Below are 12,568 nucleotides of genomic sequence, written 5' to 3' on the forward strand. Positions count from 1 at the left end.
AGCTTCATTGGACAAAGCCTATGCTACCTAAGGGAGAGCGTGGCCAATTAGGAAAGTTATGCAGATGATCTAGACTTGATTACTTTCTAATTGGCCAGCCAGATTTTTTTTTTAAAAAAAATTCCAGTTCATTTGTTGACTATAAATCAAGCAACATGTTTCTTGACTGTGGGTTCCTTAGACGGAGAGGTAAATACAAGAAGGAAGGAAGGAAGGAAGGAAGGAAGGGAGGGAGGGAGGGAGGGAGGGAGGGAGGGAGGGAGGGAGGGGAGGGAGGGAGGGAGGGAGGGAGGAGAAGGAGAAGGAGAAGGTGGTATTTGGCTATATTAATAATTATGCTTGGGAAATGAGCCCTAGAGGCATCATGAACATAAATTACAGGTCAACTCTGGTTTATCTCAAACAAAAACAGTCTTTTCTAGTCACTGACACATTTGAACAGAAATCAAAAAGGGCATTATTTTTCTTGTTGGTGTAGAAAAAAAATGCCTAGTAGGGAAATTGGCTCTTTTTCTTTCTGGGAAGAACAAAGAAGGGTCAAAAAAGGAAAGCAAGCATCTGAGCCCAATTCAGAAAGAATCAGAGTTGTGGATAACACCGTTGACATCAAAAGAGGGACATTAGGTTGTGTTGCTTCATGCTGATAATTACCTGTTCTTTCCTCGTTTTTTTACGGAGGTGATATTTAGTCACTCAAGGGAAACAAGCCAGTTAGTACAAATTTAAACCTATTTAATTTGGGTTATTTGCATTTTGAACACATTCCCCCTTTTTATATATTACCTCAAACGATCCCAAAGATATTTGAATTAGTAGACTTGTTTTTAGGGTTGAGCTTTGATTAGTTTTTATTGAGTTTAATTATGATGTTTCAAGTGATTTAAGCCTCCGCTGAAGCACAAAGCTCATATCCTTTGTCAGTTATCATCCCGCTAAAGTATTGCTCGGCCTCCTATGGTTGATATACGAGACAGGAAACAATTTCCTTGCTCTTTATTTGGAAGTGGGGGGGGGGGGAGGTGCATAATTGCTAATTCTGCTTTCGTTGTGCACTTATTTCATGTATAAGTAAAAATTCAGCATATCTATTTCCTCCATAAAAATTCAGATAGGCTCGATGTATTGAGAAAGTCAGCTTGTTCCAAAAAAAATAAATAAAAGTAAATTGGATTATTCTCAGCAAAGTTCACTTCCAACAGAATGCGCTTGTACTTGGATAGAACCATCTCAATTCTAGAAATCGCTATTGAGAAAGGACCCCGCCAAATTCAATCACAGCTCAGCGAACAAGTTTGCATCCAAAGTGACCTGCAGCCCCCAAGTTGCCATTTCGGTCCCGAGACCCAGAAGGCTGAAATCCCCTGGAATGAGGTGCGTTTGCACAGCTAGAATTCCCCTTGCCATTTCTGGGACGGATCCTCTCTCTCTCTCTCTCTCTCTCTCTCTCTCTCTCTCTCTCTCTCTCTCTCCCTCCCTCCCTCCCCTCCCCCTCCCTCTCTCTCCTTTCCTGCTAGAGAACAGGAATCTGCCAAGCTTCTAGTTCTCAAGACCGAAAATTATATATCACTCGGTCGGAGAATAACTTCAAAACATAACCCGAAAGCTGAAGAACATGGCCAATATTCTAGTTAGGCACGTTGGTTAGAGTTCATCGAATATTAGTGGAGATGACAGACCGATCCCTCTGCAGTAAGTTAAGAAACAAACAAACATTGCGCTTAAGCGCTCGCTCAGGATCCTGAGGATCCTCCCCCCTCCCTCTTCCAAAAGGAAAAAAAAAGGAGAAGGAGAAAGATAAGAGAAAAGATAACGGGGTTGAATTGCTTCTTGAACGAAAAGTTTTGGTTCCTCCCTGCGGGGTTTTGGTAGTAGCCCTGGCCTGCTTTGGTCAGAATTGCCTTTACTGATGTAATTCCCGTTCTGAGGCGCCTTCCGAAAAGGAGCGGAAAGCCGACGGCCAAGAAGGCAGCTCACAGACTTCAGGGTTGAGTCTCCTTGTGAAAGAGACCCTGGCTCCTCGCTTGCCTTGAGATGCCGTCCTTCAAGCGGGCTCTCCGGCCCCACCCATGGGCTGGGAAGGCCCGCCGCGCCTTCGGTTTTGATTGGAGAGTTTCGGGAGGAAGGCCCGACAGGACCGAACCCACTGAAAAAACTCCGCATCTCGGCTGCTTTTAGCTTTTGGCGGCCTTTCAGGTGGGCAAGTTGCAACGTCCCTTTCCGCAGGCCGTTCTCTCTTCCGCGTGGGTCGGTCTCGCGTCCCTCTCTCGTTTTCGAAAGAGGCCGCAGGGTCAGCCACAAAGCCAATCCAGTCACGGGTCACCCGAGGACCGCCCATGGATCTGGCAGAGGCCCGGGAGTGGGGGGCGCCCTTCTTGAATCTTGACCAACACGACTTCGTTTTTTGGTCGTGAGAACTGGCCATTTCCCGCAGGGGAGGGACGCCCAGCTGCCCATTGCGCCCCCCGCCTCGCTCCGAGAGTCCCCCTGGCAGATCGCTGGATTGGCTGGAGAGGCTCATTCGTCCTTCACAACTCCAATGAGCTGGATATCCGGCCGTTGAGACGGATTGAAAGAAGAATCCGGAGTGAAAGAAGCCTCTTGGTGCCGCCAACCGATGCCACCTGGACGGCACTTGTGTTCTTTCTATCCAGCTGACAGCTGAGCCTCTTCCCAAGCAGCCAGTGCGCGCCGAAGTGGAACCCCGGCTTCTTTGGCTCGGAGAAGGGACTTGCTGGCTTAGAAACTGTTGTAGTGTACCAATCCGAATCAGCTGGCATCCCAGGGGTCTCCAACCTTGGCCCCTTTAAGCCTGGAGGCCTTCAACCAGCTGGGGAATTCTGGGAGTTGAAGTCCTCCAGGCTTAAAGGGGCCAAGGTTGGAGACCCCTGAGCTGGATCAATGGGGAATCTTGTTCTGCCGAGTTGGATTAAAATATGGGGATGAGTGGGGAGGGGTGAGGCAGGGCGGGTGTGTGTGTGTAACCCTCTAGCACCCTTTAGCCGTTGAAGGGACTGGCAGGAAAACGGTCTAAAACTACAAAGGGCTATTCGTGAAAGAAGAAATAGCCTAAATGGCACCAACATTGACCGGTGGTTCCTGGCCACAAATTAAGTATGAGCTCCGCGAGTTTCTTCTCCCTCTTTCTAACCCTCTGAACGAGATCTTGATAGCTGTGCTCCTGCTTAGCAGTCGGAAATCTCTTGCTTTGCCCACAAACAAAGAATGCCCAAACCAGCAGGCAAATTTTTATGGATATATATATATATATATTAGTTAGGTGAGTTTGGCTCCACAAAATGCAGTAAGGTTGAAATTCCAAGCAGATACGGTGTGTGTGTGTGTGTGTTCCGAAAAGGCCTTTATAATTTACATGGATAAATGAAGAAAACTCGGGGCTCTCTCGCTGGCAGGAAGGAGGCCCTAGAGCGAAACTTAGGCCCAGGCAGATGCCTTGCAACCCTCCCCGGGATCTCCAGCGGTAGAGGATGCAATCTGATGGTATCCAGCTCTTCCGCTGCCTTTTTTCCTTCCTTCGGAGGCGGGCGGGAGGCCAGTCCCTATCTCCAGGCGCAGCAGCCTGACGAATGGCTCTTTTAATCAGGCCCTCGTTAATCTTCCTCCCCCAGGAGATCTGTATTTTCCGGGCCGATAAGGTTGAAAACGTTTCAGACAAAGAGAACTGCGCTCAAGTTCCCTCCCGCCGCCCTGGCACTTTCTCCGGCTCTGCCAACACTCCCGCCCCCCTTCCCGGATGGCCATCGGGGGAGCCTTCCTGATGGAGAGCGGACCTTGGGAGTCGCGATACAAAAGGAGCAGTTAGGGAGCCGGGGTTGATCTCCTCGAAAAACCCCACCTCCGGAAAGCCAAACCCGCAGAGCAGCTACTACTCCGCACATCTAAGGCCCTTACACACCCCTTTCTGGGCTGCAATCCAGTTTTCCACTCGTTCCTCCCGGCTCTTCTCTCTCTCAAAGACGATTCCCATTGAAGAAGAAAATAAAGCGAGTGGGAAAGGGACCCCTAGAGGTCTTCGTCCCAACCCCCCTGCTTAGGAGGGAAACCTTATACCTGGGTTCCGCTACGCATAAGCACCTGCCGCACCCCCGACTTCCTACCCACCAACCTTCCCCTCGCCACCAGTGCAACTTCTGTTCCTAAAAATCCCTCCCCGCGACTTTCCGGTTGCTGTGAAAGCTCCTTTGCATCGCCGCCACTCAATCTCCTTCAAATCTATGTTGTATGGGGAAAATCGCCCGCCGCGTCCACAGTTTCGCTCACGTTGACCAGTAGGTGGCGCAAGAGTCTCGATCCCAGCACCCGATTCCGACCCAGGAGGGAAAAGCAAATGGGATTCTCCTCCGATCCGTCCCTCCCCGTCCCCCCCGCCCCCCCACTTCTCTTCCAAAAGAAGAGTCTAGCTAGCGGCTGCCTTGTTAAACTTCTCCGTGGGAGGAGGGAGGAGGAGCACCTCTTGGCAGCTTCATTCCGCCTCTGCCTCGTCTCAAGATAAAAGAAGATAGCCTACTTTCCTTGCCAACCAACCTAGTTCCTTCAGGCCTCCCGGATTTTTTTTTAAAAAAAAATATTATTATTATTATTATGAAAGATTAAAAGCTTCATGAGGGATTACAGATTCAAGGCAATGCATAAAGGAGGACGCGGGTATCCAGTTGCGTGTATGTGGGTAAGAGGGAGTTGGGTGAGAAAAGTGTGAAATTCTTGGTTTTTCCCTTTGGGGCCCCTTTTCACTTACCGCATATCTTGAGCCCGATTTTCTTCGTGCAGCCATGAGCTACACCACACCAGGTGTCATAGGCTAAAGGGAATAGAAACAAACAAACAAAAAATTACTTCCTGCAGAAGCGAACGGATACCTCACGTGCCGTCTTGCAATTCCTATCTGGCAGATTAGCAAATCTACACGCGAGATTTCACAAAACCAGCACAGAAGCAGAATGTTTAGGAAAAGGTGTGGGACAAAGTCTCATGGTTCAAGCTGGAACTTTGTTGTTTTTTTTTGGGGGGGGTCGGGCGTGGGAAGAAGTGCCGATATAGTGGGCACCAGTGGCGTACAAATCTAATTTATCTCTATCTCTGCTTCCTCTATTTCCCCTCACCCCCCACCGCGAATTAAGACGATTTTAACCATCCATATAAATAGAGCATTAATAGCTTTTTATACCGTGTCCTGGGATTGAGGCTATGGAAGGCATCAGAGCTTGGTGTGACTTGTGTGGGAGAGCAGCTGTTTTGGTTTTGTTCTAGTTTTACTTTTTTTTTTTTTTTTTTTGCTAACAACGCTTTAAGCTCCGCAATACTGGAACCCACAGCGGAGGAGGCGGTGATGGGAGACTTGATTGACGGGCACGCGTGTGGACAAGCGGTGGTTTCAAGGCTCAGTGGCCAAAGAGGTCCTATCAGGAAGAAACCGGCAGCTGGGAGAGATCCGATCTCCTAATAATTTACTGGCAGGCTTCCATGAAAGTGGCAGCTTAAAATAAACTAGCATGAAATGGGGTCATGGAAGAGTTCAAGAATTAATTGGGTGAACAATAGTCTTTGACTAGATGATCAGACTTGCATGACTAGGTTGCAGGCGACTGACGAGTCAGGGTGGCACATTAAAAGGCCTCTCACGTCCGCTTGCTCCCCCCTTTTCGAGACACCCCCTTTCATCCGGCCTGCTCTCTTCGCCCCCTCCCCCTCCCACCGACCTTCTTCCTCTGCCCCACTCCTGAAGCGCGCGTTGCGCTGTCCATTCCAGGAGGTGCTGAAAGCAAGGGAGGAGCTGATGGCCTTCAGGCAACCCACTTCCTTGTTTTTTGTTTTGTTTTAAATGGGAATCACGACTTTGCCAAGAAGGTGGGTCGTACACAACATCAAGTGTAGCTTATCCAGCAGAGAAAAAAAAAAAAGACTTATTCTGCTAGGAATGGATGCCTCCTCCTGCTTTCAATTTCCCAGTACCTCACAGAGTATGGGGATAAGAAGTGAAGGAAAAATGACAAGAGAATGACAAGCAAATGACCCAAAAGTGGATTAAAAGAAGGAATATGCAAAGGACATTCAACTGATTCAAGGGGGAAAAAAGATTACTGATGCCTTGGAAACTCCATTGGACCAAAAGGCTGTCCAATAAATAAAAGTATAAAAAGGCTACAGTCTCCATTAAAATGAGGTTAGTGAGGTGTTACTTTTACTAAATCAATTTGGCTTTCAGATGAGTATTTGTGATGTTGTCATATGGACCACACACCAGGATCCTAATAGGAAGTGAATGATGAGATTAAAATGTAGAGTACACCACTTAAGATTTGAAGAAAGATCCAGATAGGTCTTACATGACATTGGGAAGTTTTCCCCAAATAAATTTAAGGCAAGATCCATTTAAATTAATATTGCAAAAGCATCGTGGAAATATTCTGAATACTTTTGACCTTTGTAACTCAATTGTAACCTACCCTAGTCTTGAAGGACTTCACACACTTTGAGAATGGTTATTAAATGACACTATTGGCTCATATTTCCATGCAAGTCTGATGGGTTCCACAATTTCAAAACAGCATGTAAGAAAATAGAAACAGCCCAAGGACCAAAAGACAGTGTCTTCTTATTGCTTCTTGGGAACTGAATAGAAGGGGGAGGAGCTCTGAAAGGAAGGTCCTGGACTTTGGCTCCACCCACCCTCTGCCTTCAGTCCTTTGCTTTCAACGGGCCTAGAAGCTTTTCTTGTTCTTTGGATTACCTATCGGGGCAGCAAGGGATGGGCAAAGACAAAGAGCCTCCTGTTGCAGCCTTCTCCAACCTGGTGCCCACCAAATGCACTGGACTTGACTCCAACATCAGGATTCCCAGGCTGGGAACTGAACTTCATCAAGGAGGCATCCTCTTTGAGCAGACTGATCTAGACAACTATATATAATAGGGGGCGTGCATAAGCGCACCTCTCTGCCCTATTGTTTCTTTTTATTTTTCGTATATGTATCCATCTCATGTATTCATAGCTATGTTTATACTTATATCTGTACTCTTACAATCGCTTGACAAAATAAAAACAAACAAACAAATAAATAAATAAATAAACAAACTGGACAGCTTGCAGAAAAAGAGTGTGGCTGGAAGAGGGAGGTCTTCTGAAAATTGGAGAGAGGGTACAAAAATAGACAGGAAAAAGGAAAGGCGAAGGAAACAAGCCAGGCTGGTGAGAAAGGAAAACGGGGAGAAAAAAACCCCAAATCGTACAGTTAGCAGAGATGACACTGAGCGGGCGGTAGACAAACGAGGGTTGCTGACTAAGAGAGCTGGGAAGGGGGAAGGGGCTGCCTAGGACCAAAGGCAAAGGGGGAGGGGGCTGCCTCAAGTAAAAGAGGAGACTGGAATGGCCAAGAAGGACGCCGGGAGGGCGAGAAACGGGTGGGGAGGGGGACGGGGCGGGGAGCCAAAGGGAAGCGCGGGCAAAAGAATGGCAGGCGATGAAAACAGCTCTGACAGGACTGGAAAACAGCCTCGCTCGCTCCCCGCCCGAGGCAGCCCGAGAGGCGAGGCGGGAGCTCGTCAAAGAGAGGAAGAGGAGGGCAATAAAGCAGCCCACCTCCTCCCCCACCCCACCCGATCCCATCCACGCGCGCGGCGCCTTCCCCACCGGGACCTCGGAGGCAGCAGAGGGAGCGCCCGCGAGCCGTCGGGAAACAATAGAGGGAACGGCTTGCGGGAGCGCGGGCGGGAATTGCGCGCCCGGCATAATTGCCAGCCGGGGGCGCCTGGCGGGAGGCGCATTCCTTTGAATGGCGGGAAGGCGGCGGGAAGGCTTGCCGAGGGGAGCACGCGAATATACACAGACAGACACACACACACACACACAACACACACCCCTCTCTTCCTTTTGTCAAGTCCAGGAAGAGAGCCAAGCAACGCACTGTATGAACGAGCATTCCTAACCCGGTGTGTCGTTTGGCCACTTTGGGAGTTAGGCAGCCTTTACAGCCGGGAAGGGTGTGTGGGGTGGGGTGGGGTGGGGGGTGAGAAAAGACAGAAAAACCTTGTCCAGATTTTGTAAAGGGACGGTTTTGGTTTGGTTGCCCATCCTCCTGCTCCTCCCTCCCCTCCCCAGTCTTCCCTTGAAAATCGCCCCTGCTATTCACAGCGACGCCTGGGCGTTCATGCTTCATAACCCCGAGAAGCCCTTCTAGGGCAAACGCGATTCCCTCTGCTTGGCGGGGTTCGCCAGGCTTCGTTTCTTTCCCATTCGAGCAGCCTCCCCCTCGCTTTGTCTCCGGCGACCAAGTCAAGCAGCCCGATTCCAGCTCGATTTCTTCTATGGGAACTGGGTGGCTGTCTGAACGCGCTATAGTCAAGAATTGAGTAGCCCTTTCTTTCTTTCTTTCTTTCTTTCTTTCTTTCTTTCTTTCTTTCTTTCTTTCTTTCTTTCTTTCTTTCTTTCTTTCTTTCTTTCTTTCTTTCTTTCTTTCTTCCTTCCTTCCTTCTTTCTTTCCTTCTTTTCCTTCCTTCCTTCCTTCCTTCCTTCCTTCCTTCCTTCCTTCCTTCCTTCCTTCCTTCCTTCCCTTCCTTCCTTCCTTCCTTCCTTCCTTCCTCCCTTTCCTTCCTTCCTTCCTTCCTTCCTTCCTTCCTTCCTTCCTTCCTTCCTTCCTTCCTTCCTTCCTTCCTTCCTTCCTTCCTTCCCTTCCCTTCCTTCCTTCCTTCCTTCCCCTTCCTTCCTTCCTTCCTTCCTTCCTTCCTTCCCTTTTCCTTCCTTCCTTCCTTCCTTCCTTTTCCTTCCTTCCTTCCTTCCTTTTCCTTCCTTCCCTTCCCTTTTCCTTCCTTCCTTCCCTCCTCCCCTCCTCTTCCCTTCCCTTTTCCTTCCTTCCCTTCCTGCCACCTGCAGCATCACTGTCACTGGCATCTGCCAGTCTCCCCTCCAATTCGGGGCAGCGAGCAATTCTGCCCTGCCCTTCCTTGCCCTGCCTTTCCGGGCGCCCTCAGGAAGGGCTGCCGAAGCGGAAAAAAACGGGGAAGGACTCTTTGAGACCCGAGGCATCCACAAAGGGCCATGGGCGTTTGCAGAATCGCCCCCCCCCGCCCTTTCCTCTAGCACCAAGTCAATGGCGAGGGTGTGTGTGTGGGTGGGTGGGAGGTGGCGGCGAGACCAGATATTCCACACCTTCCCTTCGCCTTTCGTTAGGAACAGCATCAGGTTTCTTTGTTTTCAGGAAGGAAGAAAACTACGCACTACCCGTCCCCCAACATCCCTCCCCAAGCTCGTTTTCGGCATCCTCTCGGTTTTAGCGCAGGGGGGAATCCAAGAAGGCTTCCATGTTGGTCTTTTTGGGGGAGGGTGGGGTGGGGAGATTTGTGCGTCTCGGCTGTTTTTCTCGAAGCCCCGGCTTTAAAGGAGGGGCGCATGCACGGCCGAGGTTTGCAAAACGAAAACCCGAGACCTACTTGTGGGTCGTAAATTAGTTGGATTGGGATCCTGAGCGGTGTTGGAGGAGGAGGGATCCGAGGTGGCCATGAGGTCCAGAGGCACAGCCCTTGGGTCCCAGGAGTCTTCTTTGGATCTTTCTCCGTCTCCCCCAAAAAGGACGGGCTGCAACGGAAGAGAAAAGCGGGTTTAGAAACCTGTTCCGCGGAAGAGCCTGGATCGTTGCCTCTCTCTCCCTCTTTCCTCGCGGGAGCTGGGGCGGGGGGTCATCCAGAAAACGGGTCTGCAGCCAACAGTATGCTATTAAACTCCTCGGGAAGTGGCTGTTGTCGGAGGAGGGGTGGGGACGGTGCGCCTGTGCATGTGTGAAGAGAGAAGCCTGCACAAAAGGAAGGTGTGAATACACACCCGAACAAGAAGAGGAGTCCCGATTCCCTATGAAAGCCTCCGCGCGCCCCCTCCCCCACCCCCGAAGCCCCGCAACGGCCTCGCCGATCTTGCTCTCAGACAAAAGCGATTTGGAGGGAGAAATGGCTGGAGGTGACGACACCTAAGTCGGGTTTTAGAAGAGACGGCGCTGGCTGCTTAAGCGCGGCGAGAGGGGAGCTTGTCTGGACGGGGCTCAGGAGCTGAAAAAGCCATTCCTTTTTGGCTCCTGGCAGGGATGGGAAATAAACTGGCGTGTCGCCGGCGGTGGAGAGAAGGATGGATTCAGCTGACCGGAACGTCTAGGGCAGCTCTATTAAAGGCCGATGAGGAGGCTAATTATGATTCACGCCAAATGGGAAACCAACTTCCAGTAAGCATGCTCAGAACACACACACACACACACACACACACACAGAGAGAGAGAGATAGAAAGGGAGGGAGAGAGAATATTTTGATAGACCTATACTCTTAGGTAAGCGACTTTTGCGGCATAGATACCTCCTTCCTTCCAATTTTATTTCGATTTCAGATGAAAAAAATATATAGAAGGCACATTGTCGTTTGTTTAGTTGTGGGGGGAAAACCCCCCAATGCGGATAAAATAAACCGGTAAGCCTAACATATTCGGCCGGCACAGCAATTTGCGGTCGCGAAATAGCCCCAATGCCTTGGGAAGGCAAACAAAGGTGCGCCAAAGAGCCGGGAATATAACTAACTGCCCGCCCTTCGGGATCAATGCCTTCAAAATGATCAAAATTCGGGGTTTTGTGATTTCATAAATATAATCCAGCGTTGGGTTGGAGGGGAGCCGCTCGGCCTTTCCATGGCTCTGCCAGGGTTTTTCACTCCGTCTCTCCGGGTTCCAAGGTTCCTGGATGGGGACAAACGGATCAACCCATTTCTCTCCTTTTCTTCCTAAGGACGCCGCCACCGCTGGGGCGTCTCGGAGTTGTTTCGCCGCGTTAATTAAACACAAAACACACACACACACACACACACACAGAATCAAGCTGGCACCAAATGTACGAAGGGTTTTTTTTCCCCCGCCCGATGGAAATAACCTCTGTCAAGGTTGCCTTTCTAAACACAAAAGTTTTTGTTCAAGCATTCATTCTTGCAAAAATATAAAGGCAGGTTGGCTGGAATTTGGGGTCTAAATTCGCCTCCCGAACCGAATTCCCGTGCAGCAGCCACCCCGCCCCATGACCTCAATTCTTGAACTCCGGGAGCCGAGAACGGATGGGTTTTCCCGAGCCGAGATCGGGAGGTGAAGTAACAGGTTATGATCAACGCCATCCGCTCCCAAATATTTCCCCGAATAGCCTTCATTCGAATTTAATTCAGGAGGAAGGCGCAGAAACGGCGTCGTGGAGAGAGAACGAGCTCAAATTCCAGCCGAACGAGAAAACCGAGGTGGGTGAAAGTGGCCATAAAAAGCAATACGAGAAACAAATCGCAAAATACTTACCAATGAGAGGCAGAGGACGCGAGAACAAACTCCGAGAGTCCAAAACGCATCGGATCGAAAAAGCCGAGATATTAGAAGGAGGCTTGGTCCTTTATAAGCTTCCCCCACAAACGACGGCGGAATATCAGTGGCGCTCTGGAATTTAATTCGAACTGACCTCCCCTCCCGGGCTGCCAAGTGCTTTGCTTTTTAAAAGCGAGAAGCCTCGACTGAGATTTGTTGCAACGCTGACATAAGTCACCACGATCCTTCCATCCCAGCGTGGGGGAGGCGTGAGGGTGTTAACGGGGGTGGTTGAATCACGCGCGTTATCAAGCTAATGTGATTGACTTGCAGGTGTTCTGGCTTTCGAAAGGAGGCCCGTAGGGTAGGTGCACGTGACGGCTGTTTGGAACTCGTTCGGAGCCAGATCACGACTGGGGGTTGCAAATAACCGAGCTCTCTTCTACCGCGCATTTTAAAGGATATCTCTGTTTCCCTGTTATTCAGACTAAGCCTTCAAAAAAAAAAACCCAACATCCTCGTTCTTAGAAATTCAGGCCAGATTTTTTTTTTGTGTGTGTGTGTCCAATAATAAGCGTTTTGTAGAAGGAACGTTGTCATGTTCTGATCATCAGCTTTTATTATAAGTTCAGTTCTTCAAAAGATCCCTACGATCCTACTTTTAGGGTTCTCCTTGTCTTTCTCGGCTAAAAATCTCACGGGTGGCTATTTATATGATTAAATCGTCGTTTTAAGGAGAACGATTTTTTTTCTCTTTTCTTTTTCTGAAGGCGCGTCTAGGTTTTTCGAAGTCGGAAAACCGAACACCATGTCGCCACTAGGTGGCGCCAACGAATTAAAAAAAAAGAGAGACGTTCTCCAGCGTCTGCGGACAAAAATAGGACACTTAATCGTTTGGACTCGCTTTTAACCACGCGCATTAAATTTGCATTTCTTAACTGCTCCCTTTTTTTTTCTTTTGCCAAAAGGACAGGAAAAGATCATATTGAATATAAGAAATGCTCTTCCGTGTTCTCAATCGATGGTGTTTCTTTTTTTTTTTTAGCTTGGAGCCTGGTAATATCAGATTAATATAAATACGTCTCCAAGGGGGAACGGAGAGCATTGTGACACCTAATCAGGGGAGGAGGAAAAGAGAAGTTACATTAGGAAAGGCTGAAGAGGAGAATCAGGCAGCGCCCGTGATGTCACTAGTCTGTCCTTTATTGAAGGACTTCCATAAAATAACTTACGCCCCTCGTCAGAGAGTA

At 49.3% G+C, this 12,568-nt stretch overlaps 1 protein-coding gene across 3 annotated transcripts in view; it reads right to left on the reverse strand.

The window, feature by feature from the left end:
• Nucleotides 1–11,502, reverse strand: part of GAD1 (glutamate decarboxylase 1) — a 55,758-nt gene extending 44,256 nt beyond the window's left edge. The window contains exons 1-3 of one of the 3 annotated variants that reach the window (XM_087919954.1): nt 11,316–11,502; nt 9,439–9,583; nt 4,754–4,816 (exon numbers count right to left, since the gene is read on the reverse strand). In XM_087919954.1, coding sequence (XP_087776080.1) covers nt 4,754–4,816; nt 9,439–9,508 — 133 coding nt within the window. In that variant the 5' untranslated portion in view covers nt 9,509–9,583; nt 11,316–11,502. Of the gene's footprint in view, nt 1–4,753; nt 4,817–9,438; nt 9,584–9,615; nt 9,741–9,968; nt 10,129–11,315 lie in introns of those variants that run through there. The other 2 variants (XM_026696733.2, XM_087919953.1) reach the window with 2 other exon arrangements.
• Between the last annotated feature and the right edge of the window lie 1,066 nt (nt 11,503–12,568).

Source organism: Pseudonaja textilis, chromosome 1, assembly GCF_049901715.1.
Source record: "Pseudonaja textilis isolate UNSWEBS1 chromosome 1, rPseTex1.2, whole genome shotgun sequence".
Lineage (NCBI taxonomy): Eukaryota > Metazoa > Chordata > Lepidosauria > Squamata > Elapidae > Pseudonaja > Pseudonaja textilis.